This window comes from Bombus vancouverensis, chromosome 1, assembly GCF_051014615.1.
Source record: "Bombus vancouverensis nearcticus chromosome 1, iyBomVanc1_principal, whole genome shotgun sequence".
Classification (NCBI taxonomy): Eukaryota; Metazoa; Arthropoda; class Insecta; order Hymenoptera; family Apidae; genus Bombus; species Bombus vancouverensis.
In genome coordinates, this window is record NC_134911.1 from 23,726,376 (window position 1) to 23,743,248 (window position 16,873).

Here is a 16,873-nt window from a genome sequence, read left to right on the forward strand (position 1 = left end):
ATACTGGATTTTACAATGTTTTGTTCGTATGTTTAAAATTTACTGCAGTTTTATGTATAACAAACTATAATGTTACCTTATATCGATCAATTAACATCTCACGTTCGACTCCAGGAAATTCTTATAAAACAATTCAATAATTTTTTATCATTAGTTTATTGATTTTTATTACAAAAAATTTTATTGTTCATTCTAGTCAAAGAAATAAATAATCAGTGATGTTAAATAAGTATTTGAGAAAAAATACTTGATATTTTTTATGATTAAAAAAGAGAAAGACGAATTTGTTATCCTTATTTGTTTCCTTTTCTTCTAGCGTAATTAATATTGATTCGTATATACAAAAATAAAGTTTTTGATAGTAATAAGATATATCTGTACCATTTGTTCATAAACTTATATAAACATAGAAATATATACAGATTTACAGTAATTTATTTGGCAATGCCAACAATTCCGCAATTGGAGAAACAGTTGTTTTCTCATGAGTTATGTGACATTTCAAAACGCTCAAAAGTTTTTGATATAAGAAGGAATGTCTATAAAATAAATAATATATAATTAAAATTTCCTACTTTTAACAGATACGAAATAAAAAATCTGAATTACTACCTGCTAGCTGGTTTACATATAGATAAATGATCTTGAGCAATTTCATAGAATTCACCTACTCCAGGATCTACGTATAAGCATTAGAATTTTTGTTAAAAGTTCAATAATATTATATAGAATAATTTTCATTGTATACGTACCTGCTGAATTAGAAGTAACAAATTGAAATGGAACATTTAATGGTGTTACATGGGTAGATTTAGTTTCACTAAAACTAATAATCTCTATGGGATAATCTTTCAACATATCGAGGAATTCGTTATGTAATTTTAATAATTGTGGCGACTCTAAACATAAATCACATTGTTTATAAATATATCTAAAATATTTTTAAACTAACATCATAATACAATTTTAATATACCTTCACGAAGTTCCTGTACTTCGATCGATGGCCATAGTACCATTTGTGTTGCTTGCTTTAATGCTGCCACGCGGGAACCACGATGTGGAGTACTATAAAATACTATACCACGTGTATTTTTACATATATTATTTTCATCACCATTCCTCCATTCTATAAAAAGAATAGTTGCATATATAAATATATAAATTTATATGAAAACGATATTAATATTTTATACTGAAATATGAAAACGATCCTAACCATCCACAAGCATTTTTTTCACTAATAAACCACCCATTGAATGACAAACCCAAACTGTTGGTCGTTTTCCAACACCGGCAATTAATAATTTTTTTATATATTCTTTACTTCTTTTGCCCATAGTGCTTCAAATGAACAAACAATACAAATAAATTACAAATTTTGAATAATTGGATGAAATAGCAACATTAATAATGTTATTTACTTTTTGTCATCTATTGGACACGAAGATGTCCATAGTGACAAATTAGTGTCATAATTTACTCCAATAACTCGAACAAATGGAATATCCTGTGGTAACCAATCTTTAGGCCAACACTGCGTCTTATGTCGTCTATCGTGATAAATTTTCTTCATACACGTATCATTTCTAAAATTGGAAATTCCTAAATATGGAATCATTTCTCAGCAAAACACATAACTTAAAATAATATTATACCCTTGGCAGAAAAATGGTCCATTTCCTCTAGAATTCGTACTTTGCGGGCAATCGTCTAGAATTACTTCAAAATCATGCCCCACTTTATCCCATTCACGTTTCCTCAAATCAGAAGTTAAATCTCTCAAAAAATCTTGTGACTGATCATCTACCAAATTTGAAAAATTGATTCCATCTTGTATAATGCAGGGATCTACAATTTATATAATTAATGTGAATAATTATATTTAGTAGAGATACGAGGTCTGTTTAGGAACAATATAAGGGTATATCTTTCTATCTGATCGTGCTGTTGTAAAATTATTAGTTAGCAACGATAGGTTATTTTGTACGAGTTATTTTGTATTATTTATAATACAAACAAACCTACAACTCCAACTTCAGATGTATCTGGATCTCTTTGCCTCCACGTTATAAATACTCCACCAAGTAGTCCATGTAAGAAAATGACATCTAACTTCGTGTTTGCTACAGTTTTGTGCAAAGGATGAAGAAGATAAATACGTCTTGGATATTTATTATTCTCATCCATATCTAAATTTGCCAATGCACGACTAGCTGCTGCTGCCAATCTTATATCACTATTTTGAGCCCATTCCACCAATGTACCAATCCAACCTTTAACCGAAACCATGAATAATATACAATATTTTAAGGAACAAAATAAGGAGACAAAATTGGAATCTACTTAATATATACCTGACTGAAAAATATCTTGCAAATACATTGAATGAAGTGAAATATTGGAAATTATTTTCGCAAGTAATATACATATGTTAATATCGTCATTGAAAATTTTCTTTATTATCATTAATAATGGAAGACCACCAGCATCAATAATATCTGAAAAGTAGGAAAGATTAGATAAAAATGTTTTAAACTGTTAGATTTTTACTTTACCTTTACTATATGGCTCAAGGCAAGAATGATGGCATAGCGCTTGAACACAATTCTGTAATAATTCTTGATCCCATACTATGGCTGGTGCTATAGCCAGCCCCAAGTTTGTTAAATCGTGATCAAGTATCAGACTGTCCTGTTTTCATACTTTGCAAATAATTAAAATGCGCACAAAATAATTTATATAATAGAAATTTAAAAATTTCAATGAGTATATACTTACAGAATGTATATCCTTAAAGTTTTTATTGAGAAATTGAAGAAGACAGGGATGTGTATTTTCACATAATGTATTTAAGTAAAGGAGCAAGTGGTATACTTTTTCTATTATATCCTGAAAAAAATACAATCTCTCATCAAATATATCTGTTAAATAAACGTAATTACAATAAATATATTGTTATACATGCCTGTAAATTATATTGTACATGATGATATGGTGTCTGTAAAAAAAATCTTGAATCAACATTTGGCATTCTTGCAAGAGACACTGCAGTTTTAGCATCCAACATTTGTGCAATATGCCGATAGTGCCAGTCTATAATTTTTAATTAAAAGCATTTAATTAAAGACTGTTTGTATGAAGATTAATAATAGCTAAAAAGAATACCTTTCAAATGCTTTAAAGAATTAAGAGTATTGAGAGCTTTTAAACGTTCTCTGTCATTGCCACTTTGTGCAATATGTAATAGTCTATATGCCACATTACGAGTTAATGACTTCCACCATTTCATTATGATATGAGCAAATGAAAATGATTCTGCTGGTACTGACGATTGTAAATTTTCAACTTTCCTTAACATGAGAACATCTGAAATCATAAGAACAGAGCTAATAAATATTTGGAGCTTAATAAATCATTACAAGCTAATGATAAATACCTTTGAATCGAGGGTCATCAATATAAATATATCGAGTATGTGGTTGGTCCTTGCTCAGAACATTGGTAGGTACAGAGGATTGTAAGATGTGTGATATTTGCCTTAATTGGTACAAAAACCAACAACCCCTACATAAAAAATATAAATCACTCAAATATTAATATATAATATTAATATATCATTAAATTAATGATACATTAATATATAATATTGATATATCATTACATTAATGATTTCTGAAAAAAATCCAATAAATAAAACTAACCCAACCACAACAATGCAGATTCCAGTTGATTTTACATACTCTATATATTTATGGTAAGTTCGTAATCTCATTGTAAAGAAATATTTTATCCTATCAAGAACGTGAGTATATTTGTATAACATTGATGTTTCAAAGGGTATTTAAAAATATATGTATATATATATACCAAATATAGGTATATATATATATATATACCAAAGATAGTCAAGATCGGCAATGTTTAATTATTTTACGGCCGTACTTTTATTTTCCAATAATTATTGATATGAATATTCATTAAGTATTATTTTCTTCTAAACATTGCAACAGATATTATTCCTACAATAAAATTATTATTATTTACAAATATTATTTACAAGGGTAAGTAAGATTTGATAAATTAGCTATTTATTGTTCATGGCGAATAGAATAGCAACTAAAATCATCTATAACCGAAAATGTTAGTAAACAGTATGAATATTTTCAAATCATAATGTTCATAGATAATAATGGGCGAAATTTATCCATACATGTTGACGTCAATATTAAAATGTAAAATAAACGAAATTTTCAATATTTCATGCACATCGAAGACTTAAATTAATCAAAATGCTTTTCCTAAGATAAACTTCTGTTTACATAATGTATTTACAATTTCGTGTTGGAATCTTTTCTATGCACCATTTCCTATGATTCGTATCGAAGTATATAAATTAATAACTGTTAAATCAGTTATTATACATTTTATCGTGAAAATTGCAAAATAAATGGAAAAGAATGATGAGACTAAGAGTAAATTTGTCACTGCGGACGAAGCATTAAACGATATAGTATGTATCGGCAGAGAAGGGATGCAAATGCGGCTGCGCCTGAATACGACAAACGGCCTCGAGGCGCTGCTCGCGCACCAACTCTTCAGTCTTTTTGCTTCCCATTTTGTACCGTACAGTACGTCCACCGAAGTACTGACGTTTCGCTGTGCCATCGCATGGCCGACGTGTGCATTCCGAGGTTCACTTTCGCGTGGTACCCGCTCTGTCACAAGTATCGCTTTTAAAACGTTAACACTTGTGGCAAAACATCAACATACCGATCTCAGAGTGAGTGAAAAGTGTGGTAAACGATGGTTTGTCGTTTTCACCGATAGAACAGTAATTCTTTGTCGAACACGTTCTTTCTGACATAATCCGGTATAAACTGGATCGAAGCAGATTCATCGATAAACGGATTGATCATTCATTTCAGAGAAAAATTACTAGATCCGGCTTTCACGTCGACGTGGACCACCTTTCCAGGCTTCGTCCCGTTGGTAATAAACGATTAATTTAGTTCGAACCTGTAAGCCGCGACCACGCGACACAACGCTCAGCGATGTCCAACGAAGAAACTTCCGCCGACCGCAATGTCGAAATCTGGAAAATCAAGAAACTTATAAAAAGTCTCGAAATGGCCAGGGGGTAAGTAGGTCGAAATTAATATTGCCGCGCCTTTTCTTATCAGCTGTTCGATTTTCTATTTGCACATATGCTTTAAAGAGCATGTGGTAAGTAAGAAGTAACGGTCTTTTCGTTCTTACTGGGAAAATGAGTTTCACGTGATTTTACAGGAAAAATTTTCGAGGTACTCGAAATTTCGAGAAATATATATCGTAGTTATTCGATGTTTTATCACGGAATTTTTTATTACATTAAAAAAAAAAAAAGTTTTATTAATATAACGCTAATACAACCTCACATAGAAACAGATTGTTTTATAATATAGCATTGTTTATGATATATACTTGTCATGCATGGAATATCTTCTTTTGCAGGAATGGGACTAGTATGATTTCGTTAATTATCCCTCCAAAAGATCAGATATCGAGAGTAAGCAAAATGTTAGCAGATGAGTTTGGGACAGCATCAAATATTAAATCTCGTGTAAATAGACTATCTGTTTTGGGTGCTATCACATCCGTACAACATAGGCTAAAATTATATACGAAAGGTAATTTGAATAGATTATTGGAATTTTTTGTAATTTTGTTATTTATATCATATAAATGTGTTTATTAATTTATCCTGTTGCATTTAAGGACAACTATTCCTGAATGAGTTCTTATTATGAATATTATATAAAGTATAGTGTGATACCAAGTGCATATATTCATGCATGTTATATACTTCAATAATATAAATTACACATTATTATTTTTTTTAGTGCCTCCAAATGGCCTGGTAATATATTGTGGTACCATTGTAACAGAAGAAGGAAAAGAAAAGAAAGTTAACATTGATTTTGAACCCTTTAAACCTATTAATACTTCACTTTATCTTTGTGATAACAAGGTAGTTTACATTTTTGTAATTTAGTAAGAAAATATCTGTTAATTCAGTCAAAGAAAATAAATTTCAACATATCTTGGGGTATTTTAGTTTCACACTGAAGCACTTACAGCATTGCTTGCTGATGATAATAAATTTGGTTTTATCGTCATGGATGGTAATGGAGCATTGTTTGGCACGCTGCAAGGAAATACCCGTGAGGTTTTACATAAATTTACAGTAGATCTTCCAAAAAAGCATGGTATGTAAATAATTAGTACGATATTTAATAAACAAAAAAAAACAGTATACTTTATTTATTGAAAATCTAATTCCAGGCAGAGGTGGACAGTCTGCGCTTCGTTTTGCTCGGTTGCGTATGGAAAAGCGGCATAATTACGTTCGAAAAGTTGCAGAAGTAGCTACCCAATTATATATTACTAATGATAAACCTAATATTGCTGGTTTAATATTAGCAGGTAGTGCAGACTTTAAAACAGAACTTAGTCAATCGGACATGTTTGATCCAGTAAGTTCATGTAAATTGATATTATAAATATACGTATATATAATCAAATTTGTAAAAGTATGTTTGCATATTTTTATTATTTTAGAGATTGCAGGCAAAGGTTATAAAGTTAGTAGATGTTTCATATGGTGGAGAGAATGGTTTTAATCAAGCTATTGAGTTGGCTGCTGAATCTTTGCAAAATGTAAAGTTTATTCAGGAAAAAAAATTAATTGGTTAGTATACATACTCTAAAGATACTTTTTAAATATAAACGCGTAGAAGACAAAATTATTAATTCATTTTAAAACTGAGGACTATCTTATATTACTTTATCTAGGCCGTTATTTCGACGAAATCTCACAAGATACAGGGAAATATTGTTTCGGCGTAGAAGATACATTAAGAGCATTAGAGTTAGGCAGTGTAGAGACTCTCATTTGTTGGGAGAATTTAGATATTCAGCGGTACGTTTTAAAGAACCATACAAATGCAGAAGAGAAGGTTTTACACCTAACACCAGAACAGGAAAAAGATAAAACTCATTTTACTGACAAAGAGGTAAATTAAACAATTTTAACCATTTGATTAATAATATTAATTAAATAAACGCAACTAATTAATATAGAATACTTTTTTGTTGTGTTTAGAGCGGAGTAGAATTGGAACTTGTAGAATGTCAGCCTTTACTTGAGTGGTTAGCAAACAACTACAAGAGTTTCGGTGCCACTTTGGAAATTATTACAGATAAATCTCAAGAAGGCTCTCAATTTGTAAGAGGCTTTGGCGGCATTGGAGGTAAGTTTCCTTCTTTCATTTGTTTTTGTGGCTATTAACTTTGACTCGACTGAAAGTAATATACTTATGAAGTAATAATTTGTATTCATCCACTCAAAGTATACTAACAGAAAAGCGGCTGATTCCACTTTGATTAGCTAATCAGTAAGAGCAAAGGATATAAGTTTAATGTTTGTGTATATATAACAAACCTTTCAATACATTCCTAAAATGTGATTGAGTCTTGAGAATTTCCTCATTGTTGTTCCTCTGTTAATGAAACGTTCATTGCGTATCTTTATTACAAACAAACAAAAGTGGTATAAAATTTTAAAACATGGTCTTTGTCAAGATATAAATTCATATGTATGAAAAGTAAATGGTATTAAAAAAAAGTTAAAAATATGAGTTTTAATTATGGAGTATATCTTGATGCATAGGAATCCTCCGCTACAAAGTTGATTTCCAGTCACTGCAGGCTGATGAGCCTCTTGATGATGTTGACCTCGATGATTACTAATTTCATCTGTGAAATACTCAAAGTTGACCAGGTAGCTCTTTCTCTGTCTTGAGTGCATTCGTTTACATTTCGTGTATTATAGAACATATTACTTTCAGAACTGGACAAATTTATCAAACTATTTATGAATCTTGTATTAACTTATGCTTAAAAAAAAAAAGAAATAAATAATATAATTATAGGACATAATTATTATATTAGTTAATGACAATTAGTATAACATTAAAGCTTCGTATATAATAGCATTCATCAATAATCTAATTGTTTAATTAATGTACATCGAATTCTATCGTTATATTTGTTTGCATTTTAAATGTAGTCTGTATAGATATATAATAAATCACTTTATAATACAAATCCTGCACTCATCATGAAGAGATCAATTTCTATTACTATTGATAAAATGTGTTATTAATGTGACATTATAGTTTTGAGCAGCGATGGAGTTTTTTCCTTATATGCCATGAATTTATATTGTTATTAATAATTAAAATATATCCATTTAGTAAGTAATTGACGATAAATTTGTCCAAAAAAATTTGAAGTTTCTTCTGTTGGATTTTTCACTGAATAGTATAGTTCAATACTTCTGTGCAAATCTGTAGTATATGTATGTCTCTTCTGATGAGTTTGAATGTGAATATAGATATTTTTAGTTGTGAATTTCGAGGTATAATATTTACTTTTACGAATAAAAAGCCTGAAAACTTTGCTGTCTCCTTTTTTTCTTGGTGGTACAAAAATTAAGAGAAAATCTTGTATATATATGAAATGTGGATAATTGTAATTGAAGAGGGTGAGTTGAAGTATTCCAGTGTGTAACTTTTCTGCCTTGAGCATTATTAGATACTGTCTTTTTTTTTTTAGTGACTGTACATTATAATGTTAGTAATTAAAATTAAACTGTAGGTACAATACACATACTCAATTTAATGGATATATAATATTGCTTATTTCCACAAACACAATTATTTTCATTATTTCATGATACATTTTACTTTAAATTTTCGTTGCATACTTATATGTACAAAGTCATTTACAACACAGACGATTCACATATAATACAGTTTCATTCATTTTTGGATACAATAGATATTTTTGGAACGTTGTCATGACAATACTTCATCTATTACACACACAAAGATATTTTTCATTGTTTCTAAACTGTTGTGGATATACTGTGTGTTCGCAATATGTTAATGAATAACACAAATACTTATAAGAAGAATAATTTTATAAAAATATTTAACTACTGAGATAGCACTGTTATATGTATTTTTAAATGTTGTGACAATAATTTATCAAAAAAATGTGTATATATATGCGCGCGCGCGTGTGTGTGTATATATATACATATATATACACACACATATATATATGTGATTTTCAAAATAATATCGAAACCACTATTTCTTATTTTATTCTGCAATAGATGTATATAGGAAATTCTCTTTATGTGCATGTAAAGCTTTTTAGCCCTTTTATATTTTTATAGGCCTAATAATATTTTAGATATTGTGTTTGGAATCATTGTTCTTTTTTTCTTATTAAAGTTTATATACTTTCTCTACACATATTTATTATAATTTTATTCGGTGTTTTTAAAAAGTTATTTAACACATATTCAAAGATTTATTGTATATTTAATATAAATAGATATTAACCACTTAAATATCCATTATATTAAAAGTATCATAACATACAATTAGTTCAACAATTTTGTTACAATTATATTTAAATTAAAAAGTTTTAAGTTAGAATCTTAGTTGAAATGGGACTAAACGCATATTTTAGTGACAATATTATTATAAAATATTTTTTTAAGATTATCTAATGTTTATATTAATATACAAACATACCTTGTGTTACTGCTTGTATAAGGAAATAATCACAAATACTGCTTGCTGCATGTTATGCAATAGGCAAATGTTCATTTCACTACCAAAGATAAATTATGGTTTTATATTTTTAAAAAATACTTAAATGCTGTTATTAATGATAAATAATATCAAGTATATATAGTCTTTGGTGGTGAACATAAAACATAATAAATAATTATTTATGTAATAAACGGCTAGGCTTTGTGAAATAGTCGAAGTATTTGATCAAGCATAAGTACTAATTGATGGTTTGTTTCCATTAGCTTGCATATTGGGAAAGGTATAGTAATTGCTTTTTACCATTTTAGTGAAAGAAAAAGTTGTGAAATTGACTGTACTTTATTAACCCTTATCATCGTAGTTCTTAACATTAAGTGTATTTTGCTATAGAATGTTATACATCGTATAAGAAGTCATTCTATTTATTACAATGGTATTTTTCTCCTTTATTATTATTAGCAATACTATCAAGATTTAGTTATTAATATTACATTATTAAATCTATTCTATTTTATCTTTTGTTATTAGTGAAGTTGCTAACTTATAGAAATATTATTTAACATAAAAGGATGTAATACATTTAATATATAATAACACGAATAACTGTTCATTTACATAATATTTTATTAGAATATATTCTTTATTACCTAATAATTTTGCTATCATAGCAATTATTTTTATATCCGTTTTAGAATTAATTGCTTGCTATTCATTTTTAATAAAATTATGAATTAGAACTTATGTTTTAGATTATAATTTTGAAAATATGATATTCATTATATGTATAACATTCACTTACTTTACAGTCATATTATTAATATATATTTCCATATATCATGTTTATATAGTGATAGCAATCTTTCATTTTTTCAAATTGTATTGAATAGTTATAAAAATAACAGTGTTTTTGTAAAGTATTACTTTCTAACACTTTATTAAAAAATTGGAAGGCACTGTGAACAATACATTATGCATGATTAATAATTATTATATTAAACTAATTCATCATAATATTTCTACAGATTATTGATTGCAAATTCTATTTTATTAATTTGATCATGTAACTTCTTTTTTTTATAGAACATCATTCGTATTGTATTATTAAAATACTTTTCATTTATTTCTATAAATTTTCCATAGCAAAACATTTTGGATAAATTTTTGGTGTACTAAAATAGCATTTTGTTAATATGTGTTTTACAGGTATATTGCGGTACAAAGTGGACTTTCAGAGTATGCAACTTGAAGATGTTGAGGTTGATACCTTTGATCTGGATGACTATTAAATCCGTGACTCGACAGACAGTTCTTTTAGCTTCATAGGAAAACATAAGTATATGTTCTCCCTTGCATCGTATTTTAAGAGAGGCACATAAGAGGACATGTTTATAAAATTTATTATATGATGCAACACACATCATAAAATTATTCATTAGAATTCATTCGAGCAATTCACAATCAATACACAAAGGTGAAAAGCACAACACGTGGCGCGCCGATAATCCATGTCCATGAAGAAACAAAGGCAACTCGAAGACTGTGACACTTAATTAAGCCAGCTTGATACCTGCCTATCTCACAGAACATTACCTTATATTACAGTTACATTCTTTAATTATTCACATGGATTTATTTAAATAATTACACGCGTTACAGTGCTGAATATGTTTGTACAGTACACGGTTGGAGATATGATAATTTTGTACCAAATTAATGTTTTGCCATCTTGTCATGAATTTTACGATTGAAAAATGGAAAGGAGGAAAGATATTCAGATAACATGAGGACGAATGTAGAGTTATTTTTGTTCAGATACAACCATGGATAAGCTGTAATAAACTGATTATCATAAACATAAAGTTGCGTATCGTGTATTCTATACCGATTACTAAATTCATATGAATAATGAAGAGTTCTGTACATAGACTTAAATTTTTAATGGCACTGTTGCCTTAGACATAAGTTAAGATCGCGTAATATCCCAGGAAAATAAAATCTTTCCGTCTCATCGAGTGATACACATATAAACATATAAGAGATAATTTTTCGTATCTACATTAACTTTGCTGGCTCTCGACTCTTATATTTTGTACACTCACAATTGTATATAACAAATGCTCCGCAAGTGTATCGAGATATATCTTTTCGATTGTTACAACGGTGCACTCCGTTAGTAAAGAAATATCTTCTGCAATATTTAAGTAGCAATTATTGAGAATCTTACAAAATTTATTTTAACATTGTTAATTTAAATTGCTTATCCATATGATGCCTTTGTAATAAACAATAATATGTATGTATAAATGTGAGAAGAATGAAACGTGCAATTTTGGTGAAGTATCTTTTATGAAAAGTCTCTGTATAATAAAGGAAGATTTGCAAATACCGTGAATCTTATGGTGAAAATAATGTATTGTTAATTAATAGTATAACTAGATTATTTATACTATTATGCCATATGTGATGCAAGGATAAAGCTTTATGAAAACTTCATCAAAATAGAACGTTCAACAAAAAATGACCTGGCTTATGGTATGTGCACAACGAATTCCAAAACATGGTGGTTTAAAAGTATTGTATCTGTGTATTGTCTTCAAGGCAGCGAAATGTTGAATGTCAGCTTAATGTTTCTTTAAATTTTTATATGTAAACATTCTTTCGATAGGAATCTAGATAATTATTTATTACTACATCGGTGCGATTATTTCTTCTGCTTAACAGAAGATTATTTTAAGTATACAAGTTCTAGTTCTAAGAACTCGGTAAACGTCTGAAAGAGATTAGGAAAAAGCCGTGTAATCTTGAATAATTTTCGGTTTTTTTTTGTTTTTAATTTTTTTATAAGGTAAGGGAATGTGAATTTGCAGAAGAACGCATGAAAGAAAGGAATTAATAGACGTCGTTCGTACATCTCATTTAAACAAATCAATGACGTACTTAGATTATGGCTTGCCTATGATCTCTTCCATAAGCATAGTTGTATAATCTGCTAACAGATTTATAATTTTTGGCAATCTTATTCTCCTGTATTGCTCTAACAAAATATTTTTGTTCTTTCAAATGTTATTTTTTATCTAACAAGGCAATACAAAGATGTAATCGTTATAAGTTTTTGCTTAATGAAATTTTTCAAAATGTGTATTTAATACCTCATATTTTACATGTATTGTACGCGTAAAGTACATTCATGCTATACCCTACAAATTTTAATTCGTTTTTACTGAAATGAATACGAGGATACGGTAAAAATATGAATATCGAGTTTACGTGATAAAATGTTGGCCGTACCATGATACATGTTCTATAAAAGATGTTTTGTGAAGTGATAAAGAGGGATATTGAAATAATGGCTCATAATAATGAAATGATAGTTTATGATACTTAAATGTAGTCTATGTGACAAAACATTCTGATTATGATGATAGAAGTTACCTCGATAAAAATTCATAGTGTTAACTTATAATTATCTTTAACTCTATCAAGTAGTTAGCTCATATATCTATGTTTTGTATGTTTTGGTATATGTGGTAGTTATTAACAATTAAAATTGTATTATTATTTTACTGTTAATAATACGGAATCGAGAAGAATATAAATTTTGTAAAACTAACAATGAAATATTTTAATCGCTTTCGCTTCTCTTCGAAAATATTTTCAATTTATTTGTTAATTAAACATTATTTCCAATCTCCCTTTTTTCACATACGCATTACACAAAATTTATACGCAAAGAAAATTAACGTATCGTTAATATCAAAATTTAATAAGAATCTGAATAGAATAGAATATGAAAAAGTGAATAAGAAGTGAAAAATACAGTCTATGTTTCTCATGCAAACAAGTTGCTATTAGAACCCGAAAATGTCACAATAATATTTGTTTTCACAGGGCACATCCAAGATAACTATTTAAAAATATTTTAGAATTGTAAAAAGTATGATAAATAATAGCGGAGATAGAATGGAAAAATAGATTTTAACGTTTTTGCTCTGTGATGGATCCGATCACAATGAGAGATATTTCCGGGTTCCAATTATAACGTCTTCTTACATTTTTGTTAATGCTCTCCCTTTTATATACGTGAATTTTACTTACATGAAGTAACAGAAAAAATTCTTTATATTATTGGTAAGACATACATATTCGCCTATGGAACGAGGTGCTATTGAATAGAAATTTGAATAGAAAGATGAAAAGAAATTGAAAGAATATAATAAAAGAGAAAGTACTCTATGAAATACATCTTATATTTTACACCTGGATGTACCCAGATATCTTTGCTTAGTATGTATATTTGAACGGATCTAGTTAAATGTATTTATTTCTTTAATTTCTTTTGAAGTAACATTAGTCTTGTAAAAACATTAAATTATATTTATATATACATATAGCTACATCACATCAGAGTTTTTTTATACTTGTGTATTTCACATAGTAAAAGAGTATTGATGTTAAGGACAATAATACAAACAATTATCTATGCTTATAAGATACAGTATAAAAGTTAAATAGATGTAAACTTATAGCAAAGATGTCACTCTTGTATATAATATTTTATAAATTTTTATTTATAATGATACTACTTGTCATCCTTATCTGGTACCAAGAGATTAAGATTGGCATCTTTAGTCGTTGATCCTATAAAAGTTTCCTCATCTCCGCGAATGGATAATGTGGTGACGGAAACATTTGTTCTTCTTTCATCCATCATTGCAGCCCTTGTCCAATTTGAACTGCTGCATTTTATACAACTATGCGAAGGTATTCTGTCTAAACTCACTGTTCTATTTCCACAATCTCCACATTTGAAGAATCTTTTCACCGCATCAGCAACACGCAATGGATGATTCTGCTCTTTGCACATTTCAGAAGCAGAAAAAGACGTATATTTACAAATTAAACATCTAACAGCTTTACAAGGAACCTTATAAGTAGTCAACATTTTCTCTTCCATTCTTTCTTTCATCTCTAGCTTATTGAAATATTTGTCTTGCTCTTGTTCATAAGATTTTTCAATGAGATCAGTATGAGCAGATTTAGTTTGCATCATTTCTTTAAATTTATCTGATAGTACATTTGATTTCTTTGCTTCTTGCCTTTCATCATTTTCTGATTCTCTTGGACGTTTTTTTCCCTTTTTTAGTTTCTCCTCTTTACTCAAACGTACTTTGTTAGGATCTTTAGGTTTAATTTTTCCATTTTCTTTAATCCATTTTACAGCATTATTTTTAGCTATGTTAATTTGTTTTTTAGTTATAGGCTCTGACAAATCTATCGTTCCTCCAAGACAACCAATACCTAAGCGAGGATTTGAAGATAGAGAAGACAAATTTTTGTTTCCTATATCATTATTTTTGCAGGAATTTAACTCTATTAACGTAGATGAAGAGGATGTCTTGTGGACTGAAGATGTTTGCGATAATACAGCAGCTTTCCAACCTCTCGACTTATTCATCTGTTCAAAGTCTTTTTTTATTTGTTGTCCTGGTATATCTGCTTTCACATTTTGATTTTTTACATTATCTAAACTATTGATAGTTGAATCATTAATCTTCTGGCTTCCTGAAAGTAATGCCAATCGTTTGGCATCTTTTTCTTCTAATTTTTTATTTTTTACAGCAACAACAGCATTAAATTCAGGCATATTGTTGAAAAATGATTTTTGTTTTTGCTGTGGTTTTTGTTTTAACATATCTATTGAAAATTTCTGAGTATTACTAAATGCCTGTAATTCTGCTCTGCGAGAGCATTTCTTGTATTCTTGCTTGATGTGATATAAACAAAATTCACAACGACTAAGATTTATAATAGAACTACATGGTTCTCCATTCTTTTTCCTGGACTTGCATTTCCCCATATCTTTAGATTTACCAAGTATCATGACCCTCTGAGGATTATCAACCGATAATGTTGCTAAATCAGAATTGTCTTTAGATTCCAAGACATTTGGATTAAGAATACCTATCACAGTCCCAATAGTAGTTTTCCATAGTGTTTTATATGCATTACTAAACATAAAAAGGCACACAGTATTCATATTATCAGATAAATCGCTTATTTTCCATATAGCATATGTACTTCCTTTTTGAGAAGTTTTTGGTGTAGATTTATTTATTAATACTCCTGCAATTACCCAGTCTTTCTCCATTTTTTCTGGATTAAGATGATATTTTATTCTTGATACGGTAACAGGTACTTTATCACTCATACGTGCTTTCAGCTCTGCTGAAGAGATTATTGGATTAACGATTCTTAATCCAAAAAATGGATCACTGTAAACATCTTTTGCTGTAACAATAGCATTATTTGTTACTGTATTTAAATTTTTATTGGTTTTTGTTGCACTAAAATCAAATGTTCTGCTGCTTTTACGTGGAAGTGGTCTATCCTCATCTTTTTTAATAGCTTCTTTTTTTAATAAAGTTTTTATATCACGTCCATAATTGGAATATTTTTGTTCCTCGAAGTAACGCCTGTCTTCATCATCCGAAGAGTCAAGGGTATCATCATAAACTTCACTTTTTTCCTGGGAATTAGTAGATTTACTTTCATCAGTTGTTTTAGGTGTACTGTCTAAGAAATTAAAGTCTAGTTCTCGAAGAGTTTCTTTTCGAGTTTCTTTTTGAGATAATTCCTGATTTTCTTCTGTATCATTGTTAGCTAAGAGATCATTTAAAATATCAGAATCACTATCATTATCCATTTTAAACATCTAAAATAAAATTATTTACTATAATAACTATACGAATTAACTGCTAATATTTTAGCAGTTTTAAAAGTATTTAATTAACCTTTATTACTTACAAATTACACGCAGAAATTGTTTACTTTTAATACAGAAGATGTTAAAACTTAATCGCTAAAAAAAATTATATCTTTAAGACCCCTTATTAGTCAGCTTAACGCGTTCATTATACAGGTAAGCAACAAGTCACGAGTGATTATCAAAACAGCCTGCCATCTTTCCCGCCATTTCTTAATGACAAGCTATGTTTTCATCGGTACGACCAAAAAATTGCTTCCCGAATCTGTTTCGTATTTGTAAAATTATCACGAGTAGATATAAAGTTTCTTTTAATCCAATTACTTAATATTGGAAACAATTAAGTATTATGCCTTTCTAAATAAATCGTATTAGTGGCCCGAAAATTGGACAAAATAGAACTAACCAATAAAATTAAGTATTCGGTATTACAAATAGAT

At 28.8% G+C, this 16,873-nt stretch overlaps 3 protein-coding genes across 5 annotated transcripts; 1 reads left to right on the forward strand and 2 right to left on the reverse strand.

Annotated features, from left to right (window-relative positions):
- Positions 1 to 107: 107 nt before the first annotated feature.
- Positions 108 to 4,485, reverse strand: LOC117159447 (protein SERAC1). The gene is made up of 16 exons (XM_033339287.2): positions 4,335 to 4,485; positions 3,704 to 3,793; positions 3,439 to 3,566; positions 3,168 to 3,368; positions 2,968 to 3,095; positions 2,781 to 2,891; positions 2,558 to 2,693; positions 2,357 to 2,500; positions 2,024 to 2,275; positions 1,658 to 1,850; positions 1,424 to 1,588; positions 1,219 to 1,343; positions 976 to 1,128; positions 753 to 899; positions 613 to 679; positions 108 to 539 (listed from the first exon to the last, which is right to left on the reverse strand). Exons 1-16 carry the CDS (start codon positions 4,364 to 4,366, stop codon positions 425 to 427), a joined length of 2,187 nt encoding a protein of 728 aa, XP_033195178.2. The 5' UTR covers positions 4,367 to 4,485; the 3' UTR covers positions 108 to 424.
- A 139-nt stretch (positions 4,486 to 4,624) lies between these two features.
- Positions 4,625 to 13,908, forward strand: eRF1 (eukaryotic release factor 1). Of its 3 annotated transcripts, XM_033339291.2 has the most exons (12): positions 4,625 to 4,782; positions 4,928 to 5,139; positions 5,493 to 5,668; positions 5,882 to 6,009; positions 6,097 to 6,247; positions 6,324 to 6,514; positions 6,600 to 6,729; positions 6,834 to 7,054; positions 7,144 to 7,291; positions 7,711 to 7,821; positions 9,934 to 9,950; positions 10,874 to 13,908. In XM_033339291.2, exons 2-10 carry the CDS (start codon positions 5,054 to 5,056, stop codon positions 7,788 to 7,790), a joined length of 1,311 nt encoding a protein of 436 aa, XP_033195182.1. In that variant the 5' UTR covers positions 4,625 to 4,782; positions 4,928 to 5,053; the 3' UTR covers positions 7,791 to 7,821; positions 9,934 to 9,950; positions 10,874 to 13,908. The 3 variants fall into 3 exon arrangements, with proteins under 3 accessions (XP_033195182.1, XP_033195183.1, XP_033195180.1); XM_033339292.2 differs by lacking the exon at positions 9,934 to 9,950; XM_033339289.2 differs by lacking the exons at positions 7,711 to 7,821; positions 9,934 to 9,950 and having other exon boundaries at positions 4,626 to 4,782.
- Mcm10 (minichromosome maintenance 10 homolog) lies at positions 12,480 to 16,864 on the reverse strand. The gene is made up of 2 exons (XM_033339288.2): positions 16,475 to 16,864; positions 12,480 to 16,382 (listed from the first exon to the last, which is right to left on the reverse strand). Exon 2 carries the CDS (start codon positions 16,380 to 16,382, stop codon positions 14,250 to 14,252), a length of 2,133 nt encoding a protein of 710 aa, XP_033195179.1. The 5' UTR covers positions 16,475 to 16,864; the 3' UTR covers positions 12,480 to 14,249.
- Between the last annotated feature and the right edge of the window lie 9 nt (positions 16,865 to 16,873).

Coding starts and splice junctions, on each gene's coding strand:
- LOC117159447 (XM_033339287.2), bottom strand. CDS start 4,366: ATGGTGCATAGAAAAGATTCCAACACGAAATT. Junction 3,096..3,167: donor TTCTTTAAAGCATTTGAAAG/GTATTCTTTTTA, acceptor TAAAAATTATAG/ACTGGCACTATCGGCATATT. Junction 1,129..1,218: donor GAAAAAAATGCTTGTGGATG/GTTAGGATCGTT, acceptor TTCTTTTTATAG/AATGGAGGAATGGTGATGAA.
- Mcm10 (XM_033339288.2), bottom strand. CDS start 16,382: ATGTTTAAAATGGATAATGATAGTGATTCTGATATTTTAAATGATCTC.
- eRF1 (XM_033339289.2), top strand. CDS start 5,054: ATGTCCAACGAAGAAACTTCCGCCGACCGCAATGTCGAAATCTGGAAA. Junction 6,010..6,096: donor TTTATCTTTGTGATAACAAG/GTAGTTTACATT, acceptor GGGGTATTTTAG/TTTCACACTGAAGCACTTAC. Junction 6,515..6,599: donor AATCGGACATGTTTGATCCA/GTAAGTTCATGT, acceptor TTATTATTTTAG/AGATTGCAGGCAAAGGTTAT.